Here is a 24,779-nt window from a genome sequence, read left to right on the forward strand (position 1 = left end):
ATTGATTATATTTTATATTTGTTGAATAAATATTGTTAAAAAAATTATATAGATAATAGTATCTTCAATTCTTACATACCAAAAAATTAATTAAAATAGAGTAAAATAAATCAAATGTACAATAGATAGATATATGATTATGTGGGCACCAAAGACTAATCATAAATTTCAAAATTAACTAGATGCATATGGAAATATTATATTGATTCAGAGTTATAATTATCTATTGCCTGACTTTCAAATGTGCAACATGATCCTTGCTTATGTTGACAATTTTTAAGATGTTTATAAAATCTATAAAATCCTACTTTTAGACAAAGTATCCTTTGAAATATCATTTGACTTGATTATATTTTAGCCTAAGTTTTCTAGACCTATCTAATTTTCTCCTTTCAGTGAGCCTTCATGAGCCTATGATACAACCTCGAGTGAATCTATTTTATCTATAGCTAAAGGTTATAAATGATACTTCTATGTTACTAACCTCCCTATGATAGAATAGTATCAAAGACAATTCATTTATATTCTCTAATTTGTATTAAAACATGCATCCAAAAGAATGAAAAATGACAACAAAAAATAAATGAATCAAACTTCTAAGAGAAGCATGCACATCTCAAACCATTATATTCAAATGAGGAAAATACACATATCCCTAAATTTCAAAATATTGTGACTATGAAATCCCATACTACCATCTGATGCTTACTAAAACTACAATTCCATAATGGGATTATCAACAGATTTTGATTATAATATAAAGTTCATTCTAATGGATTTAAACATAAGTATATCAGAGTTTCCAAAACCAAAGCACCCTATGTACACAAAACCTTTCCTTGAATTTATTAGTTCCAAGAGGCTCTTATATAAAATTTTAATGTATTTATTTGTACAATAATTCTAAAACAAGCCTAAGATAGTAACAAAATTACTTGAGATTACTCACTAGCTAAATAACATAGGTATATGCTATCTAGTAAGTATAAGAAACACCCAAGAGATAATTGAGAGACAAAACCTTAGACATTTGAATGATGCATGACTATGAGTTCCTCATTACTATCCCCATCTTCATTTATAACACCAATACTGATACACAATACATATTTAGTTCTAATTTTAAAAAAAGAAAAAAAGATTCTCGTCGTTGAATTTACCTCTTTTTACAACTGTTTGTAGTGCTTCATCATTATCAAATCCAAGTGAGTTATTTTGAGAACAACAATTCAATGATTCCTATTACCATTGATAATAATGATGGCACATCTCATGCTCATTAGTTTTATAAGCCTAGTAACAACTACATCAACATCAAAAACCCTTCCAATTGATATAGTAGATCATTAAGTGACAACAATATCCAAAGGAATGCCTCCCTTGTCCTCTATTTTTAGACCTAATCATACTTATACTCAGTTTTCTAAATCTTTGTGTAATGTAATGTAAAAGCTACTCAACGATAATACTATTAAACTTCCTCTTATCTCACAAATTGACCCAAACAAACCTTTTCCTAGATCCTTTGATACCAAATGTATTTTCCAATATCATCACCAAACTGGTAATGCCATTGAAAGGTGCTAGATTCTTTGAAGAACACTATCGAAGATCTCATGGATTCTAATGTTATATATATTTATGTACAGATGTTAATGATTATATAAAATGCTACAATAGGCAATTCTCATCAATATCTAATTGTATATCACTTACATAGAAAATTCAATAACTACAAGATGTATAGTTCTCTTTATGTCATTATATTAATTTTTATTCAATATAATTTATTATCTAAACTTGAACTCTTCCTATAAATAATTTATTTACTAACCAAATTTCTATTTCTAAACTATTTAACTTCAAATTTATGATTTCTTGACAAAGATTGTTGAGTGAAAAAGATTGTCGAGTGATAATATTGACTGAGTTGTACAATTATGACCGAGAAAGACAATTTAGTGATGACTGAGTGACAACAAAAGAATAGTTTATGAAAGAGTTGAGATTTGTGGCCAACATAGTTGAAATCTTGGAATAAGAAAAACATGTTGACAATAAGGATTGATGAATTCTATTATTTAATACAAGGAAAGGTTTAGTTGGGTGATTTAAGACTAAGATTTGAGGAGATATTTCTAGAAGTGTTTCAAGAAGAGAAGAAGAACACGAAGGTGGGAAGATTCATTGAATGTTTTGGATCTAATCCTAAACCCTAAGATCTATAATTGTGATTGAGAGACAAATGATAAAAGCTACCTATTTAAGGAGGTACCTGATATATTTTTGGGTTGTTGGATTGAAAACTTATGAAGACAAGTGGTGAACAGACTTGCAAGAAGAAGTGTGAAGTTTGTGAAGTGAAGGATTTCTTGAAGAGTTGTCAAGCAAATTTGAGATGATGAGAATGATGGAGTCCAATCAATGAACCAAAGTTGAGCTAAACAAAGATCTAAATTTGCAAAGTGAGTTGAATGTTATCAGTTCAAGGTTTTGTTGTTACTTTCTAGCTATTGTGGCAGTTGTAAAATCCTTTTGATAGGGTTGACCTAATAGTCATTTGTAAATATTTTAATCAAGGTGGCATTCTAATGGAATGTTCTTAAGTCCTCTAACAAGGCCACTCCTAAAAGGGTAATTCAATCCTTTAACATGGTTAGACCTAATAGTATTTTTTGTAATCTTTAAAAGGGTTGGCCCCTAACAAAGCTCACTTTAGAAGAGTGCAAAGTGGTAGCATGTTACTAGTGGTTTTTTTCTTTTTCCCAAATTGGGTTTCCATGTTAAATCTTGGTGTCAAACATTGTGCATGGATGTTTGTTATGTGTTTATGCTAATTACTATTTTTAAAAGCTTAAGTTTATTGTTGACTATGATAAGTTTATGCAAGTCGACACATATATAATAGAGAGCTAAATAGAATAAAAAAGTTGGATTACAGTGAAAAATTTTAGTTAGTGAATTATTGGGTTTAAGTTTGTTTAAGTTTCAAGTGTTTGATTTGTACATATGGACCTAGGGATAATGGATTGCCCCACTTCCTCTCAGCTACCAACTATTCTAACATTTCTTCCATGTAACTTTACTAAATAATTTAACTATTTGAAATAATTATTCTTATTTTCTAATATTTATTACTTTTATTACAATATTATTGAAAAATAATCACAACTAAATCACACTATTTATATATTATATATTCTAATTTTAGTTATTATATATTGATATTAAATTACTTGATCTTTTAAAAATATAATATATTTAGTTTAACAATATCAATATGTAATAGACACCTTTATCTTTTTGTGTATATATGTATATGTATATAGATAGATAATTGGCCTTAGTTGATATATATATATATATATATATATATTGTGCATACTCAATCCAGTAAAAAAAAAACCAATTAAAGAGATCCTTTGGTATAACCTAGACCTTATAAAAAGTTTACTTTTAAATAAATTTATGATTTCTTGCCTGAAATATTGACATCAAAAAATATTAGGGAAGATATATATCCTAAAAAGACTCTTTTAAAACACCTATGATGGATCCATATAGATTACATTGATCACTTATTATTTCCTTTATTTGTCAAATGACAAGAATTAGAGACCACTCCTAAATCTCTAAGTTATTGAAATGATGCCATTGAGAATGGTGCTTGTTCTTTAAAACATACATAATCGTACTTTTATTCTACTTCAGTTTTTTAGATACAATCATCAAAACATAATGTCATTTTGCCAATCTTCCATCTTGTTAGATATTTCATTTCCAATAAATATATAAGTTTTATACCATCAAATTATTCTTCATATATCTTGCTCATATTGCATGCTAATTTAAAATTAGAACAATATTAAAAAAGGAAAAAGAATAATTTTATTTATTGAATAAACAATAGTACTCAACATTTACAACAACAAGCTAGCGTAAAACTAAATTAGCTACAAAATCTAGCTAATGTGAGTCAACATATTCTTATAATCAAACATATATACCATAGTGTCCTAATTTTCCATCTTAATTAAAAAAATATTATCAGATGCATATAATACATTATCATAAAACCTACCAATTAGTTCCTTAGAGATATTATCTTATGCTAGTAAATAGGAAACAACTTAGTTAAACTGACAAATTTAAGACAAGGTACTACAAAATAACACAAAAATCCTAAATAACGACACAACATGTATGTATCTAATACACACAATTGAGTATAAAGGTACCAACATAAACCACACATGTTGTTTGAACATAATGTATAGATCTATGCATATTAAAACATAACAAACCAATAAAGGATGGGCATGAAATTAAATATAAATTGGTATATATATAATTCCTGCATATATAAATATACCATGAGAATAATGGAGATCCACAGTATATTTTCAAGAATAAGATAAAAACAACATACTAACTTTTATATTCAATAGCTCCTCATATCTTTTAAAATAATCATAAAAATAGTTGAAAAGAAGAATAATGTTTACAATTCTCATTGGATATCTGAGGGCCAATAACTTCGTATCATACTTGAGAACGCTCAACTAGAACTGTATCTAAATTGACCTTGATACTCAAATAATCCTAAAATTTAACCAATTTCCATAATAAAAACCTCAAACTAATGTTATTTCTCTAAAAAAAATTAAAGAAGAATTTTTTACACTAACTAGCAAATTATTAGAATGTAATCTATTAATCCCTCCACTAAAAATGAGATCACGTATTTCAACTCATAATGGAAATTATCATTTATGAATAAATTGCTAATGAACCATCAATGATCATCAAATACTTCCTAGATTCCTCGTAGATTTAGAGTACCAAAAACTACTAATGAAAAAATCCAAAGACTACCATATCAAGAAAACAAAGTTAACGAACATAAAAAACCATAATTTAGCCTTGTAACTCTGCCATACTTTTAATAACTATATATGCATGTATACTATAAATTTACTGAGCCAATTATAATATTAAGAAATATCTATGACCCAATTACATATATTTATAGACCAACATGTAATGTCATCAGCCAAAATTTGAAAATTGTCTACATTTTTAGTCCTTTAATGGTTTCATAGTTAAGTCTATAACTATAGTTTTAGGTGTCCAATTCAAAGACACTATTATTTTAGAGTTCTATAACTTATAAACACATATAAGATCATAATATATCCTACATGAGAAACTTGGCCATAACCATAAAAAAGATATTATACTTTTGATTAACTTTTGCATTTAATGATTATGAGGTCCTCTAATGAATCTTCTTCAAGTCTCCTAAGGACTCTATGTTTCAACCCTCAATTTTACCTTTTTGATGTCTCTTTTTACCTCCAATTACTTCTAGCCATTTTTAACAATTATTGGTGATATAATTTGAATTATATATCTAAATCCAAAATTCCTAAGAAAGCAATCTCATACCCTTCTACATGTGGATAATTGTATATCCACATACAGTTAGAGCTTGGTATGATATAAAGCCATTTATGGAGGAAACATAAGTTGTACACATTTGCCTGCTAATTAGCATCAACTGCATTTTTTATTTTTGTATTCTAAAATAGGTTTCCTCATTACATTCTTGTTATCTGCTAAACTACCAACTTATGCAACCTTATAAAATTTTGGAAAGAGTATTTCAATCCTTCTATTGATACTAAAAAGACAAAATAGGTTTCCTTACTATATTCTTGTTATTTGCCAAAATACCAACTTATGCAACCATATAAACTTCTAGAAAGATAATTTCAAGCCTAGTATTGACAATAAAAATAAATTTATTGAGACCTCAAGTACTTCCTTTATCACTTATAGTAAGATGTACATGTCATATGTATAACTTAAATTAATTCAAAAAATTATTATAATATTTTTTATCGATTTCTTCTAATAATGACCTTGGTCAAGAGGAAAGTGTATGTAGGAAAAAGGTGGACAATCAAATACAAAGTCAAAACAACAAAGTGTAACTACTAAAAAGGAAACTACATAGAGAAACATAGAAAGGAAAAGATCAAATTGAGTGAATTGACGAATAATTCTTATAAATTTTGTAAAGTGAAGTGTCCCTATATTAATTTCTATATCTTTAATGAACATAAGTCCTTGGGTACGATTGGAGATTTTCTTGACTCCTTTCTTTCCTTTTAATACCCATTCGAATGAAGGAAATAGGTATAAACTTTATAGATTAATAGTAAAAAGTTTTGACTTCGGCCTTTTATTAATAAAAAAAAGTACTTATTATATGAAAAAAATCTTTACACGATGATATAATCTCTTGATTGTAAATCCTAGTCCACATCATACAAGCTATGCATGTCCCCACTATATCACCATTGCATCTAAAAGTGAATTTTTAATTAAATTATCCTTCACCCAAGAAAATATCTATCCCTCTTCTAGTCACATCTTCTTGATGTTTTCTAATATATATTTTCATCATTGAAGCTTAATATTACCACAAAAATGTATTTGTGTATTCTTTGAAACAATGTAAGTTTGCACATTGGTTCCATTCTCAAGCGTACACAATCATTTTCTACAAACAAAGAAAATAACCTATGAAAATAGATCCCTTCTTAAAGTATTCTAGAGGTTGTTTAAGGTAATTATTCATTGAGAGGGCCAAAAATAAGGATCCAAAAGCTATAATAGACATGTGGAAATCATGTAAAGCCATAATAGATAGGGAAAGAAAGAAAAAATATGATAAAGTCATTAAATTGAATAGAAAAAAAATAATCATTAGGAAGGTAGGCTATAAAAGATAAAAGGGAAGCAACAAAAGGACCACTAAACTAAAAGAAGAGGGAAAAAATTAATAAAAAAGGAATATATTTTAATATGATAATGATAAGAAACATATAAAGTTATATAAATATCTTTAAAATGAAGACAACCAAATTGACATAAAAAAACAAATGAAGGAGACAAATAACTGAATATAGAACAAAGAAAAATAAATATGGTGACAGACCAAACCTTCATATAAGATTCATAAATAATATATATAAATACAGGATAGATTTAGGGAAACTACCTAAGTGTAACACCACGCTCGGGAACCCAAGAGAAATAAACCTAACATGTTACAATATTTTACTGAACTATTTTTTTTTTTTTGAAGTTTAAACAACATCAAGATAACATTAATGCGGAAGCAATAAGAACATACACAACAAATACACATTTGCAATTACAGATATAGTTTCAATTCCTCAAAGGTTCCTTTACGTTGAGTCACATTTAATAATTTTAAATTAATTAGTTTAAGTTTCCAAGTACAATGTATCATGATCATAAAGAAATAACAGATACATAATCGCATAAGCAAAGCATAAGTATATCTAATACAATGATAGTACATCCACTAAATAACATCTACTGCACATGTCGCAAGGTATGTGAGAATAGATACAATACATCATAATACATGATAACATATATACATCAACTGAAAAGAAGTCTCTGAGATAAGAAATAAGAATGATAAAGGTACATCTTCTGCAACGAACATCCAATAGCTGGCAATGTAAAAGGGGGAACCCAAATGAACGATCCACAAACGGCTATCAAACATAAAACATTCCTAGGCATGAAATACCTACTAGCCAAAACTACCTCAAAGGTAACGCATGCTACTCAAGAAGATAAAATAATCCAGAAAGAAAGAACACTCAATCCAATACCGACATCACATAACCAAACATCATACACAAACCAAGTATAAACCAAATACCAAGATCATAAGATAAAGTCAACGAAAGACAATCACCTCAAGTCAAAAGCCACATGTCAAAAGTACATCATCCATGAATCACCAATCATCATCAATGAAAGTAAATAACCATAATAAACACATCCGAAAATAGATACACCACCAACAATAAGTACACCACCAGAGATACACAAAATCTATAGAGGAGACTTAGACTACATACTAGGGAGTGTCATCACATGGCTGCTTGAGTTACCCTGGACTGATCTCTTAATAGACCCCGGACCCTCAAGCGTTGAGTTACCCTGGACTGGTTACTATGAACCCCGGACCCTCAACATCACACATATGGAAACTAGAAAGCCCTCTCAAGAAGACGAGGCACTCTCCTCATTCCCATCCTTAGTCTATACAAGCACTCAAGGCATGGGTAGATCAAATATCTCTAACTTATCTTTTAGTGTGTTTTCCCCCCCCAAAGATTTTTCATTACTAGATTATCACTTATTACACAACTTGCATTAGGTTACCCTGGTACTGACCACTTTGGGTCCCGGACCCCTATGCAAGCCACTCCCAAGTCAGGTACCTAGACAACCTCTCCTAAGCACATAAAAACACAGTTGTGTCCCATACCACAACACCCATAAAGATCAAACTCGGTTCCTTAACATGCAACCTGATAACAAGATGGTTCTCCCATCCAAGTACACATAAATGCTCCATAAAGTAACCCTCATAAATATAATTTCCAAGTACCAGACATAACATGACATCCAACCACAAAATAGTATCAAAGAATTTTCACAGAACCTCTAGTGTATGTCCTAGACTGGTCGACATCTAATCAACACCAAAATCCCAAAGCATAGACAATGCATAGAAAACATAATAGTCTAATAGTTTGGATTTGATTCGAAAACCTATAGTTGAGTTAAATGTAAGGTTATAGTTTCAGTTCAATGTTTGTTTCAAGTAATAAGTTTACACAATTGCCCTTTACAATTAACCCATTTCTATATATAAATGGTTGCATAACTACCTTATAAGTATTCTAAGGATAATCTTTTATTTAGTTAACTTATTAAATGGTACATATTGATAGTTAAAATTCCTATCGAGTAACTTCAATTATCCATTAAACTTAATTGATTTACAATTAAATTAATTAATATTTACAATTAATTAAGCTAATTAATAGTTACAATCCTATCAAATAATATCCATTCTCAATTAACTTTAATTAAACTAATTTTAATTAAGTTAATTATTAAATATTAAACTATATCAATAATATTTAAATAATTGTTAATATATATTAATAAAATTTATTAACAATATTAATAATTAATAACTTAAATTCATTATCAATTAACTTTAATAACATTAATAATGAATTATTAAAATTAATTATAATTTAAAAGCTATAACATTAAACAAGTTGTATTAAATCTATAATCTATTTTTTTATAAATTATTAATTTAAAAAAATATATACTTTAAATATTAATTAAATTTTATATATTAAAAAAAAATGCATTATCAAAGCGTTTTTTGGCCCGCCCGCCTGCAGACTATTGTCTATCGCAGCAAGGTACTGTTGCGTCAGCAGTACCTGCTACCACAGCAGTACTGCTACCGCGGCAGTACTTGCTATGACGCGGGCAGAGAAGAAGGTGGGGGGGGGGGGGGGGGGCAACAGCATTAATTAATTTTTTATTATTATTTTTATAAAAAGAAACTGATTTATAAAAAGCCTTTCCAAAATTTTATAATTATGTTTTATAAATTTTTAATTTATATAAAGTTTAATAAAACTAATAAAACTCTCTTTTTAAAAATCTTTTCTTTATATATATATATATATATATATATATATATATATATATAAATAATACACTTTTATAAATATAAAACGATAGAAAGATTTAGATAAGTAGGAGATAATTTCCATAGAAAAGATATCACTAATCAAGCGAATTTCTAACCTAGAATTTTCTTCTCTTTCAAGTCCATTTCCGGATTAATTTCCGTACCTAAAATTTATTGAAAAAAGACAACATTTATCTTTCAAATCTCAAGTCCGATTTCAATATCTAATAGATTCTTGTATTTGTTTGATTTCTTATTCAATCTTATTCATATTAAAATACAATTCCCTAAAATATACTCAGCGAACTACCCCATCTAAGCCATGTACAGATATTTCTCAAACAAGAACAATATTGTATACCAGAAAAACAATACATGCAAAAGACACAGAGCAGACAGAAGTTTGAAGAGTAAAACTACTATACAATTAAACCACGAGATCCTACCTGGATCTGATGCTAACCTCTGAAAAATTCCTACCACAAGCAAAATCTTTCAAACCACATAAAATTTGTTTCTTTCCAAACCCTTCGAATTGCTCTCCATAAACCTGTGTGTGCCCTGAAACCTCTGTCCCTAATAATGACCCTAAAAACCTCTAATATAGAATCTAATTACCCTTTAGGGTTTCTATCTCCACAACTCTAAAATAATAATTATTTTATTTAATTCATTCATTCATGCACAATTAATTTTCTTTTTAAATTAAAATATTCTTTTATTATTCCTTCATGCACTTTAAGTGAATTATTAAATTACTTTATTTAACTTTCCACTTTACTTTACTTTAAATTAATTTAATAACCTTTTAAAATCTCATGCACACTTTCTTAGAATATCTTTATTAAGTTCACATATTTTTTTTATCTTTTAAATTAATCTCTTATATTTAAAACTCATTCATGCGAACTTAAATCTTTTCCATAAATTAATATCTTTTTCCTTTTTAATATATTTTTGAACGTTTAAATTGATAAATATTTATTAACTTAAATAACAATAATATTTAGCATTTATTTAAAAATGAACTCTAAATATATTATTATTAAATTAAATAAATATTATCATGTTCTAAATTTAATCTTATAGCTTTTATCTTCCAATTCAATTCTTTATATTTAATTAATTTCTCAATTAATTAAATATAATTAAATATTCAAACTGTCATAATAATTCTCCATTAAATTAAATTATTAATTTAATCTATTAATTAGACTTAATTAATAAAAATTCATCAAAGACTCACAAAACAACATACGCACAAAATACTCACGGGTTTAAAAAGGGTAGACAGTCTATTACGAGTCCTCCTTGCAGGACAAGTATTTTAGGCTATGGCTAGGATTGGACCTGATCATTATCTTCCCATTCTCGCCATTTGAGTATTTGTAATAGGGCACACTCATCCTGGCAATTCAGGGAAGTCGATGCCCAGTACTTGCATCCTGTATAAAAGACGAGTATGTACATGTATATAATATATCTAAACTAAACAGACAATGGCGGGGAGTGGTTCATCGTGTAGATCCCGACTAGCAGGTGACTACGACTCCCTCCCTTAACCACATCAAACACGTCAGACAGAAAGATAAAATAAACACGCACACCATACACATGCAAGTATGGGGTAAGTATCGTAAAAATTACAAGTCTAACATCAAATGCGTACATATAATAATGCATCTCTATCAATACAACATAATCATCATTAAAGACATCATGTTAACATTTTTATGAAAGAAACCACATTTACTAACTAGGAATCATCAAAATACCATTAACAACACATGAATGAAATCAACTAAGCAATAATAACCGATACATTTGTAATTCAAGACATGAAATAATATCATAATATTGTAAATCCAATATCTCTAAAACTAATCAATGCATAAAATCAGCCTAAGGAATTTGACAATGATAATAGAAATGTGAACTAGGGGCAGGCACTACACTAAGCACCTAGTATGATCATGAGGACAAATTAGAAAAGTGTTGTAATCACGTCAATCTATCTATCTATCTATCTATACAGACACACACACACGGTAAAATATTTCTTGCACAATTACACTCAAGGTTAAAATCTTTACCGAAAACCCAATCATCTCACAATAATTAGCCAAAGCTCATCATTATACAGGACATGCTACTTATGTTGTCATGTAGGATACATGTGTGATTAAAAGGTAGATTGAAGGTGTTATTTTGTAAAGATAAATCCAAAATTTCTTAATAAACTCAAAATGTTAATGTTTTCACATTCTATGCATTAGAATTATAATCATTTTCATATATAACGAATAATTAATTGCCTAACATATGACATTATATAATTAATTTGAACTTTGCATTAAAACATTTTATTTGAAGAATGGACACAAACTACTCTACACAATATGAAGCACGCCATAAAACATACATACAATAGTCTCACATGCAAAAGAAAAAAGAGAGTAAAAGATATTTTTGGGTGACATTTAAATTATTTTTAATTCAAGATATTTTTGCATTAAATGTTGTGATCTCCAAACTTTAACCAACAAAAATAAAAATCACCTCTATGCTATATAGTAAAATTTAATAAATAAAATAAATCTAATAATATTCTCAACTGAACATATCTATTTAATTTTTTTTAGATTGAAACAATGCAAAGACAAATAGAAGGGCATAATCGATCATATTCGTACATACTTATACCACCTTCGAGATTAAAATGTAATTCACGATAAACTTTTGTATTAATTAATTTAACAAAATAGAGGTTGCCCTCTTGCCCGCTACCTCTCCGCGCCAATCCTCAAACTTAAATTTACTTAAAAGGCCAACCGGTTCGATTGTAGTCCACAACATTCCTCAATTATATAATTAGATTTATTATCGTCCTATTATCAGATAGTATCTTCCAAACTTTGCACTTTTTCGCTTTTTATCGTTACCCATCTTCTTTGACAATGGTGAAGCAAAATAAGAAGCAGCAGCACCTTTCTTGCTCCGGCTACGAAGCCGATGACGAAGGCTAGTTTGACTGGTTAGTTACAACAAAACTGCCAGTCTGTCATACTTCCAGCCATTGACTGTTAGTGCTGTCAAAATAATACCAGATCCTCTGCAATGTATGAGGAAGTTAGTTTATTTTCAACATGAATTCAGGAAAGCTCTACAAACCTATAGGTGTTTGAAGTCTCTATAAATAGAGAGAAATTGTAACACATTGTGTGCAGTCAGATTAATGAAATAATTTTGTTATCTGCTGTCACCATGTTTTTTTTTCTTAGTTTCTATTTTTTAATATGGTATTAGAGCCTAGTTTAGCCAGGTTCAACTGGAGATTCATTTAGAAGTTCAGCTAGAAATATTGCTAGAATGTTTTGTTGAAGGAAAATATATTGCTGGAAATGGTGTGTTTGCAATTTTGGGCTGTGATTTTTTAAAAAACTGTTGTTTTAAATGTGATTTAGAAGATATGTTGTTGTCAAATGAAAAGAAAGGCTGATCATTGAAGTCAATGTTTGCAATACGAAGATCAAAATAGTGATGGTTGTAGCAAGAGGTGCACTATCGGTTGTACCCGACACCTCAAAAGTTTTTACTATATTGATGAACCATGTATCTGAAAAATATTCCTAGAGAACTAGCGAGCACAGCGGCTGGGTACCCATGTGACTCGATAGATGGATTATTTTTCATATGGACTCAATATTAATATGCTAGAGAAAATTTTAGAGTTGGTTTACCTATCATTGGATCAATGGTTTTGTGAAGTTTGAAGGGTTTGTGGTAATCCAAAACCATTTGTTTAAGTAAATCTATTGAACGGTTTGTGGTAAGCCAAAACCACTTATTTAGGTAAAAAAAAACTAAAAGTCTTGAAGGGTTTGTGGTAAACAAAAAACCACTTGTTTGGGTGAAAGATCCTAAAACATTTTTTTCCGAAGAGTTTGTGGTAAGCTAAAACCACTTAACAAGAAAAAAGAATTTTCTATATTGTAAATGGGTACCTCAAAAGGCTTAATGCCGGGACCTATCATGTTTAAATTTTTTATTGTAATTTCTCCCACTGAAAGAGTCTTTAGTGGTAGAAATTAAGGGAGGATGTTAGAAGTAGTCAAACCCATGTGGCTGGTTAGTTACAACAAAACTACCAGTCTGTCATACTTCCAGCCATTGACTGTTAGTGCTGTCAAAATAATACCAGATCCTCTGCAATGTATGAGGAAGTTAGTTTATTTTCAACATGAATTCAGGAAAGCTCTACAAACCTATAGGTGTTGGAAGTCTCTATAAATAGAGAGAAATTGTAACACATTGTGTGCAGTCAGATTAATGAAATAATTTTGTTATCTACTGTCACCGTGTTTTTTTTCTTAATTCATGTTGAAAATAAACTAACTTCCTCATACATTGCAGAGGATCTGGTATTACTTGACAGCACTAACAGTCAATGGCTGGAAGTATGACAGACTGACAGTTTTGTTGTAACTAACCAGCCACATAGGTTTGACTACTTCTAACAAGGCCACAGTTCCACGCTTATCAGCCCTTCTTTCTTTCGCATTGCCACTTTTATTAACCCCTTCGATCACCCATGTGACCGGTCTCTATCAGCTTCCACTGACAATTTTCAGCGTTATATGGAATTCATGGACACTCATATTGTTAATACTACTCCTGAAGCTGAACCTGTTCTTTGTCCACCATTAAAATTGTTACAACCAAACGGTATAGATCAGAATTCTTCAAGATTCCTACAAAAATTAAATCAAAACCCTAAGAAAATTATGCAGCAGGAGAATCATGAAGATGGAGACAGAACTAGCGTGAAAAACAACGGCTTGAGTGGAAAACCCCCTCGCAATAACAGAGTGACCAAACGAAATAAGAAATTCATTGGAGTCCATTATTACAGACGGACAAAGCGATGGGAAGCTTACATGTGGTATATTCTCCGATTTTGTTCTCAAATTTTGAAGTCTTTGAGTTTGCTTTGTTCTCTCATGTGTGACTGACATTTTTCCCGCTTAACAATAAAATTTTAAATCACCACTCCCAATCTTGGCTTCCAATAAAAACAATAATCCAAATAATAATAACTCTAAATCTTCGATTATAAAGTTCCAATATATTTATTCATAAAAAATTATATTGATCTCATGTTAATGTTAATGCCTGTGTTGTTATATTCTTGCAGACTTAACCAGCTAGAAAGACAGCTATGGTTTGGTAAGTGCGACATTTCTTGAAATCTAAGGATTTATTTTTCCTTATTTTACTCATATTTTAATCTGTTCTCCTCTTCAGGACAGCATTTCATCCCCGAAGCTGCAGCAAGGTACGTTTATATTGTCTGTTATAGATATAAATTTCCTTTGTTTATTTGTTTCAGAATGATCTTATTTAATGTGCTGCAAAACGGCTGCACAGAACTTCTGACAAAGCTCAACTTGTTTTACGAAGAGATTTCGAGACAAGGCTCAACTACACGCAAGATGATTATGACATGGACTTAATCCAAGAAGTGAGTTAAAAGCCTGTTAATTTCTTTTGAAAAATAATGCTTTTGAGTACTATGATTTTATCGAATCCATAGGTTAGTCCATAGGAGCTTGTTTTAATTTGCTTCAATTGAGACATCATCACAATCATATTACGATAGCATGAGGACAATTTCCTTAATTCAACAATTATTCAAATTATTTTAAGAAAGTCCTTAGATAACTTTTGATCATTAAATGTATCTTCTATTTTCAGTTTAATTGAGATTGATTTGTATTATTTTCCTTAATTACATATATTATGTAAATAAATTCCAGTGCTAGTCTTTGATTAGCCTTGTATTCCTATATTTTTTGTATTCTATGAGTGCTTATTGTTTGAATGATATTATAGTTTGTATTAGTTATTTAACTTCTACTTCCTCTTTTTAATTATCATTGATGGTTTATGCTAATTCGCCTTATCATATATGTCCTCACTATCTGCTTCCATGTTTGCTAATTTATCCACTTCTTTGTTCCCTTCACGAAATATATGCTGCATTTTAATGTCTTCAAATTTTCCTAATAAAAGTATTACATATTCAAGTTTTGAATTTATTTTCCAATTTGGGGTCCTTCCATTTCTTAAGGAATTTAAGATTATTTGGGAGTCCCCCTCAATTATTACTCTTTGAGTGTCTAGTTCTATACATATTTTGACTCCTTCCATCAAAGCTTCAAGTTCTTCTATATTATTTGACTAGATTCCAATTGATTTTCTAATTTTTCTATCCAAGCACCATTGTCTAAGTGGATGATATAGCCTATCACCACCTTGCCAAAATTTCACAAGTGGATGATAAATCAAAACTTTAATCCCAATTTAATACTTCAATGAAATAACTAGGTTACATGATTCTAAAATAAATAAATAATCATAAATCAAATAAATAAATAATCATAAATCAAATAAAAACTCATATTGAACTCATAAACCAAATTGTCATTGCCATGATTTTCCTAATAAATTCTCTATTGAACTTTGTAATCATAATCTCATCATTCAAAAATGTTAAACCTAATTAATATAACTAGAACCCTAACATGTATGATTAGATTTTCAAGTATGAGTACTTTCACTTAAATTGTTTGAAATATTTGTACCTAAAATTACAATTAAAATATAGTGTAGTGTAGTTTTATCAATCAAATTGTAATTTAAAATTTGATTTAGATTCATTTAAAATGCTTGTACTTAATTTTACTTACATTCATTTAGATATTCATTTATGATTTACTTATTATTATTAGGCTTATTTAGATTGTACTTGAAGTTTAATATTCATTGCACAATCTTTGAATGTATGTTATGATTACATTAGATTTTAATGAAATTTACATAGATATGTGCATATCATATCTCTTTTATTATCTCTCTTGTGTTGTTTCTATATGCATTCCATCATTATGGCCTTTGGTCATAGTGATTCTAGAGAGTCTAGTGTACATGGCTACACAAATAGTGCATTATCATATAGTTCTACTAGTATTGCTTAGACATGCATTATTTATTGAGACCCTTCATCATTTATAGTTTTGATGTCACATATCATAGTCTACAAGCTTCACTTCCCCTACAACATCTCGGGACAAGATGACTGTGATTATAAATGAGTTGATCAACATGATCAAAACTATTTAGGGTTTTACCCCTTATGTTAGCATGAGTTTAGATACAATTCATGGCACTCTCTCTCATAGTGTTAGTGATGCTATAAAGTGGAGAGATAGATGATAAAAATTTAACTAATGTTAGAGGGTATCGTGTGATGAAGTGTACTAATCCCTTGGTGGCACCATTTATATATCCTTGATGGTTTGCTGCATATCAAATGTGGCCCCAAAAGGCTGAGTTCCCTCTATTTCTCTTTGAGTCAATTGTTCAAATTGGATTTTTAATTGTTAGTGTTTTGGTAGTTGTCTATTTTTTATAGTGTTAAAGTGTCAATTTTTCACTTAATATACTAACTACTATCTTTCTTGGCCTTTCTATAGAAAGAGTTTACACTTACTGTTCCAAAGTGTTGAAATATGACAATGTTAGTCAAATGTTGATTATAGTGACTATTCATGCATGCATCTATCTTGCATTTAATATCACACGTGATTATCATTTTGATGATTTGAAACTATCATATCAAACCGAACATGCAAATTTGTACATCCAGAGTATACCTCTCTTGGAGATCATGCAATACTTCCTTGCAAAATATTAATAATGTATTGAATTGAGTTTATGATCCATCATCCTTTATGATTTTCCAAATGGATCTTTGATCATAGAGGTTTAGAGGGAGTAGACCATGGAGATGATTTCTAGACATCACTATAGAATGAACTTCTGATATTCTCACCAAGTCTCGTACCAAAATAAAGTTTATGCATTTTGAGACTATCTCGGAGTTGGGAAGAATGAAGCCCTTGTAGAGAGGGAGCCTTGGTATCAATGATATCTTGAAATCTACTTTATTAGATCTTTCTTTGTGATATAGAAGTTTCAAGTAGAACTCTTGTTCCACCCTTTGATATGGTTCATGGAAATTGTCATGTGTGTGACATTATGACAACATCATGTGGTGAAAGAATCTATAACGGTTCTTTGTGTAAAATATTTTGTCATACGTTTGACTTTATGGCCCCCTTATTATACATTACTTAAAGGTGACAATCATTCTATTAATGTACACTTGTATTCAACATTGTAATGTGGTGACTTTACAATGTTCACTATGATGGTGAATATCATGTTGACTTGATATTCATGGAAATGTCTCGATAGTTAATATCTCTTGAACTTATTGATATATATGATATTGACTTGATAGGGCTTGTGTATCAATATGTTCTTTATGAGATTATCATGGTGGATACAATGTGATGCAATATCCATGGATGTGCCATGATATGTTATGGTAGACATCATGTGACATGATGCCAATGCACATACCATAAAAAGGATATACGAATTTTATGTGACTTTATGTTCTGTATAAACCTTGATATCACGAGCTAGGTGATATCTAAATTAGTTCATACTTTTTTATCTTACCTAGCTAAGAGGGAGTGCTGAAATATGATAGCATCAGTTAGATCTACTAATTATAGAAACTATGCATGCACATATTTATCTTTCCATTAATATTACAAGCAATTATCCTTCTAATTATCTGAGACTATCTATAATCAAAATGAGTATACAAATTCATACATTCATACTACACCTATCATGCAATACTTCCTTGCAAAATATCAATCAACTATTCGATCAAGTTTATGTTCCATCATCCCATGTGAATTAGAGGTCACAATAAGACTTGTTTATTAAGTAAACATGCCTAACTAGGAATGGTTCTTTTGGAATATTAATTATGTGACATCACGCCACTTCACCAAGAGACACATAATGAATAATCAAGTTTTCTTATTATGTAGAGCTGAGTATGAATTATATATATATGGATTGAATCCATGAGACAATGTGTAGCAATTGAGAAATGCTCTCTTCCCCTTTGGATCGATGATTTTAGATTTGAAGAAAAGAAGTGCATAAATATGATATAAATCTAATCCACTTTAACACAAAGTAGAGGAGGTACATACACAAAGAGGTATGTATTTATTATTCAATATTTAGAAAAAAAAGTTTTTGTTTTTTCCATTCTAATATTTCAATGATGTCCTCTATATGTTAGGGAATATTTATGTGTTTGTTATCCAATAGTCTTTGATTTCTCTTAGTTCTACTCTTATTTTGTGTATTCCTTTTGATGTATTAGTTTTAATTAAGTCCTTAAATATTATTGTGGGAGTGAAAAGAGTACTTTACATTCCTTGATTAGTATACTTGGACCAAGAAATCACTATTTCCAAGGTATAATGTACATTGTTTCTTTATTGACTATCTTTTACTTATAGGTTATGAAAAACAATCAATTGCCTCATTTAATTATGGACATTTCAAGTGATGACTTTGACAAGGATGTCCCAACAATGAGCTATTGTGATGTGGAGCATAATAAGATTCAAAGGGTTATTCAACATGATTTCCCCTTAGATTATTTTTACAATGGTTTGGGGGAAGTGCCCCTTGCAGGGTCCTGGGGCTGGGCAACACCCCAAGTGCACTCCTTGTTGAAGTACAGGGTGAGTTGGAGGTCAGAGAGACCAAAGTCTAGAAAAGGAAAGAACTACAAGGAAGAAAGTAGAGAGAAAACCCAAGATAAAACTAAGTACACCTATGATATGGAGGTCGAAGATACGCCTGAGAAAATAGAGAACAATGTCATAGAGGAGGAATTCAAAGCCGAAGCAGATGAAGAGTCAGAGGAGATTGAGTAGGAATCTCAAGGAGTCCATATTGAAGTTGTTTGAAGTTGTTTTAGGGCCTGATGATAGGTAAATAATGTCTTCAACCCTTCTGATGAACGAACAAAAATCCCCATAGATTTTTGCTAATAATGAGGAAAGTAAGGTAGAAAAGATAAAAATAAGACCTGGAAGATCAAACTAAGGCCCTCAATGAAAAAGTGACATCTTTGAAAAACAATATTATGATGCCATCACTAACATTGAATTGGGTGTTGCCATCTCGACTATATGTAGGATCTAGAAAGAGATGATGCAAAAGGCTATCTTCAGATCAGTGATGGGATAAAGGAAACTCAAAAAAGCTTGAATGAAGAAGGAAAATAGTTTGGGTGGAAATGAAAAGCACAGAGGATGTCCACAACTGGACTGAAAATCTTAGGTACCAGGTCGAGGATTCGGATAGCATAAAGTAGGCCTAGCATTTTCGCCCTGGGGTTTCATTTGCTATTTATTTTATGTTTAGTTGCTTTTCTTTTGCTTTTGTGTTAGTTTATGTGCTCCTTGTAATTTGGGACACAGTCTTAATACTGTTATGTATAAATTGGTTTACATGTATACTCAGTACTCTAAGACTAAGTTTTATGTTGTGATTATCAGCAAGGTTTAGACTCTAAGATTGATAGTAATGACTTTGGTTTTTTAATTAAGTTTTATTCTGTGAAGGATCTCTAACAGTTTGTGTTAGTGATGACCTTTTCTATAGCTTGGGTGTAATGGCTCAAAGCAGAAAAGTACTATGCTTTTACTCTTTCATGGGTCAGGACCGTCTTCTCGCCTTATTTAATAAAAAACAATTAAAATAAAATAGAAAATTTTTGACAAGATATTTTTCCAAAAATTTTAATATAACAATGTTGTCATAACAATATAATATTAATTATAATATACTAATATTTTAAACATATTTAACTAGTTTCATACCTTGTACATATATTTAATAAATGCCATTTCCATACAATAGGAAGTGGTGGCCCTAGAAGTATTGGACTTTGTGTGCCAACAAATGAAAACGAGAAAGATGCCACACGCGAGATCCTCTTGTTCTGTCCGTCTTGACGACAATTCTATTATATTACTATAAAGGTCATCTAAGACTTTTTTCACGTGTTTCTCCCACGTTAACAACCATAGATATTTAAAAAATAATAAGTTGCAACGAAAGTTTCGCAAGTTTTTCGGTAATGCATCTATAAATAGGTAGCAGCGTAAGAGTGTCTGCAATAACCTTCTTGAACACTTTTTAAGTTGGTGTTTACTAATAATATTTTGTGACCTGCTTTTCACGTGGCGATGGCGATGAATGGAGGAGAAATACCGACTTCAATACCAGATAACGCTTTCAACGTATGGGATGATGATTTTATCCAATCCATGCCAACACTGTACGGGGTAAGTCATCATGAATCATGTATTTTGCTACTCTTGTTTCCCTAGCTAGTTCACTGCAATGCAATGCTCATAATCATGTATTTTGTATTCTGTATTTTGTAGGAATCTGAATACCAGGAACGCGCTGAAACACTTGTGAAAGAAGTGAAGGTGTTGTTGAGAGAAATGCAAAGTGGAGATGGAGATTTGTTAATGGAGCGGCTTGAGACGGTCGATGCGTTGCAGTGCCTCGGAATTGACCGATATTTCGACGCTGAGATCAAACTCTTTCTCGACTCTGCTTTCCGGTCTCATCTCATGACATCACATTTTCTAAAGTTTGCTTACTTGTAATATATACATTTTCTAATCTTTAATTTGAAATGAAACATTAATTGCAGATGTAATTGGGACACAAGTGTGGGCATCAGATTAGGAAGCGAGAATTGTAACTTGAATGCTACGGCTTTAGGACTGAGACTCTTAAGACTCCGCCGCTACGATGTATCTGCAGGTATATTTATAAATAACGCAAAATGTTTTATGACAAAATTATATTCCATGCCCGCAATTATATATTTATATTACATGGTGGAGAGTTTTGAGCAGATGTGCTGGAGAGTTTCAAGGATAGAAATGGGCACTTGTTCTTCTCTAGTTGTGGTGATGATGAGAATAACAATAGCAGATCATCAGAACAAGTGATGCGGGGCATGGTGAACCTGTTGAGAGCATCAAGCGTGGGATTCCCCGGAGAGAGGCTCATGGACGAGGCTAAAGCCTTCACCTCCGCCCGCCTTAAGACCCTCTTACAAACACCTCATATTGGAGACTCCTACAGCGCAAGCCTTCTCAAAGAGGTATTAATAAATCCTATCTTCCCTGCCCAGATTAGAGATAACAGATTACAGGTGTCGTGATGATCCACTTCCATTTTGATTATTGCAGGTGGAGTACGCCCTCACATATGATTTTTCTTGCACTTTTCCGAGATGGGAGGCACGAAACTACATAGAGATATACGAGCTAGATGATCGCAGGTACACAAGTGTCGAGGCGTTCCTTTAAGTTTCCCATTCTTATTGGTTATTGTTACGCTGACTATGTTCACATCTCATCTCTTCCTTTCAAGGTTGAAGGACAAGAAGATTTTAGAGCTTGCCAAACTGGATGTCAATATATTGCAGTGTACCTACAAGATGGAGATGAAGATCCTCTCCAAGTATGTATTGATTAAGTGCTACATTCTAGTATCCAACACGACTCCCAATCTTCAGTAATAATGTAATTCATATTTATATTGTTAAAATCCGTTTCCTTCATTTCCTCATGTGTTACCTATCCTATCCTTTGATTTATAGATGGTGGGTCGATTCCGGCGTTCCAAAGCTTATTGCAATGAGAGAGCGGTCAATTGAATATTACATGTGGGGGGTTAGTGCAGCGGATGAATCGGAATTCTCCAGCATCAGAATTGCTGTATCAAAATTATCAACTGTTGCCACCATTGTGGATGACATTTTTGACGACTATGCAACACCTGATCAACTCAATCTTATTCAGAAGGCCATTGCTCAAGGTTGGGATGTCTCAATTGTGACAAATATGCCACAGAATTTCAAGATGTGCCTCGAATTTGTTTTCAAAACCATGAAAGAATTGATAAATGAAGCCACCCAAAAACAAGGACGTGACATGATGCCTTTTGTTACAAAAGCAGTACGTATACCTCTTCAAACCCCTTTGTATATAAATGTATTTGAATATGATAGCTACAAAGTAGCATTACTTTCACGTAAAATTCTACACAACATGAGATTATTATTATTATAAATTAGATATTTCATATATTTATGCCATGCTTAATGCCCGCATCAAGTTCATTTATGTGGCACTGTTAAGATACCCATATTAATAAATCAGTACACTTTGTTCTTTCTAGTGGGAAGATTATATTGAAGCTAACATGGAGCATGCCCAATGGAAATCAAGTGGATATATTCCAACCTTTAATGAGTACCTCACTGTTGCTACAACAAGTGCAGCCATTGGACCCATATTGATGCATCCTCTACTACTGACAAGAACCATTTTAAGTGACGACTCTATTGAAAAGACGTTTCTGAATAAATCTAGATTCTATGAGCTCATATGGATTTGCATACGACTAATTGATGATGCCCGAGATTTTGAGGTCTGCTATTTTATTTTGATATAGATACTAGAGATAGAGACAAAACTCATTGCTCTTTCAATATTAACATAACTAAATTGTTTGTGTTTAGGATGATAGGCGCCATGGAGAGATAGCCTCTGCCATTTCCTCTTATATGAGGGACCATCCCGAATGTTCACAAGTAGAGGCACTAAATTACATCATCAATTTTGTTGAAGAATCCTTAAAAGAATTAAGATGGATATATCTAAAACCAGATAATTCTCTACTCAAATGGGAAAAGATATCCTTTGATTTTAATAGAGGACTGCAATTCCTTTATATATTTGGAGATGGCATCACTTATTCTCACAAAGAGGTCAAGAATCAAGTACTCAAACTTTTTGTTGATCCAGTAGTGATGTAGAAATGAAAACCTAGATTGAGGCGAACTTCCTACTTTGATTTTGATTTTGATTTTGCAAGTCCAGTAGTGTTAGTCAGTTTATGTAGTCGTATTTTATCTACTATCCAAATTTATTTAGGTTTATATTTGGGTTTCTCAATAACTTGTCATTCGATAGATATTGGGGATTTTATATGAACTATATACACATATTATGTGGGCTTCATATTTAAAACAAGTGCACTTTGTCTCCATATCTTGAGTATAATTTGATCACTTGATTATACTATTTGATCATAACATTATATTTTTGTTATTCCTATCACAATACTACAACATGTTTCATATTCGTCTATAACATGTTTATGTAGTTGTATCTTTGTGAAAATTTCATTAATATAATATTTGTTAGTATTGTTGAAAATATAACAACTCTTTGTTAACATCCCAATGGGAAAGGATTGAGGATTTTAATGACACCCTCATTGAATAATTAATATTATACAAATAACTCCCACTCTATCTACAATCATGACATATATAATAACTATTCGCGCACTTCTCTTTAGATAGATTAGAAATTCAATAATGTTATACTATTTGATCATAACATTGTATTTTTGTTATTCTGATCACAATACTACAACATGTTTCATACTCGTCTATAACATGTTCATGTAGTTCTATCTTTGTGAAAATTTTATTAATATAATATTTGTTAGTAATGTTGAAAATATAACATCTCTTTGTTAACATCCCAATGGGAAAGGATTGAGGTTTTGAATGACACCCACATTGTATAATTAATATTATACAAATAACTCTCACTCTATCTATAACCACAACATAGATAATAATTATTCACACACTTCTCTTTAGATAGATTTCAAATTAAATAATGTGTACTATTTTAAAACTTTTCTTAAATGAATTAAAATAAATATTAGTCTTCCCTTTTCAATGTCTTATAACTCAATTTAGAATTTTTAAAAATATCAAAGCATTTTCAAGGTCACAATAAACATCCAAAAGGATAGTACAAAATTGATGTTCCATCCTATATAAAGAATAGTGATAATTATGTAGAAGCACTAACAATTTTATTTCACATGAGTGCTCATCAAGTATAAATTTATTGAAGCTCTAGATGGAGTCATATTGGAAACCCCAAATAAGAATAGCATATCCTATGAAATTTATATATAAAATGCATAATTCACATATGATTTCTAATACAATGTTGCTAAAAACATAATCTAAATAAATGTAGTGGAGTATTATAGTGATATATGTTAGTGTAAAAATATATTTTACCCAACTAGC

General features: G+C 30.7%; 1 protein-coding gene across 1 annotated transcript; it reads left to right on the forward strand.

Moving 5' to 3' along the window:
• The first annotated feature begins 20,740 nt into the window (after nt 1-20,740).
• On the forward strand, nt 20,741-23,710 carry LOC149554884 (alpha-humulene synthase-like). The gene is made up of 9 exons (XM_089828895.1): nt 20,741-20,916; nt 21,019-21,203; nt 21,297-21,409; nt 21,505-21,755; nt 21,844-21,935; nt 22,028-22,117; nt 22,257-22,614; nt 22,838-23,089; nt 23,181-23,710. The coding sequence occupies exons 1-9, from the start codon at nt 20,818-20,820 to the stop codon at nt 23,475-23,477; spliced, it is 1,737 nt and encodes a 578-aa protein (XP_089685021.1). The 5' UTR covers nt 20,741-20,817; the 3' UTR covers nt 23,478-23,710.
• The last annotated feature ends 1,069 nt before the right edge of the window (nt 23,711-24,779 follow it).

The sequence above is a fragment of the Cupressus sempervirens genome, chromosome 5 (assembly GCF_028749045.1).
Source record: "Cupressus sempervirens isolate cs-2001-9-10 chromosome 5, ASM2874904v1, whole genome shotgun sequence".
Taxonomy (NCBI): domain Eukaryota; kingdom Viridiplantae; phylum Streptophyta; class Pinopsida; order Cupressales; family Cupressaceae; genus Cupressus; species Cupressus sempervirens.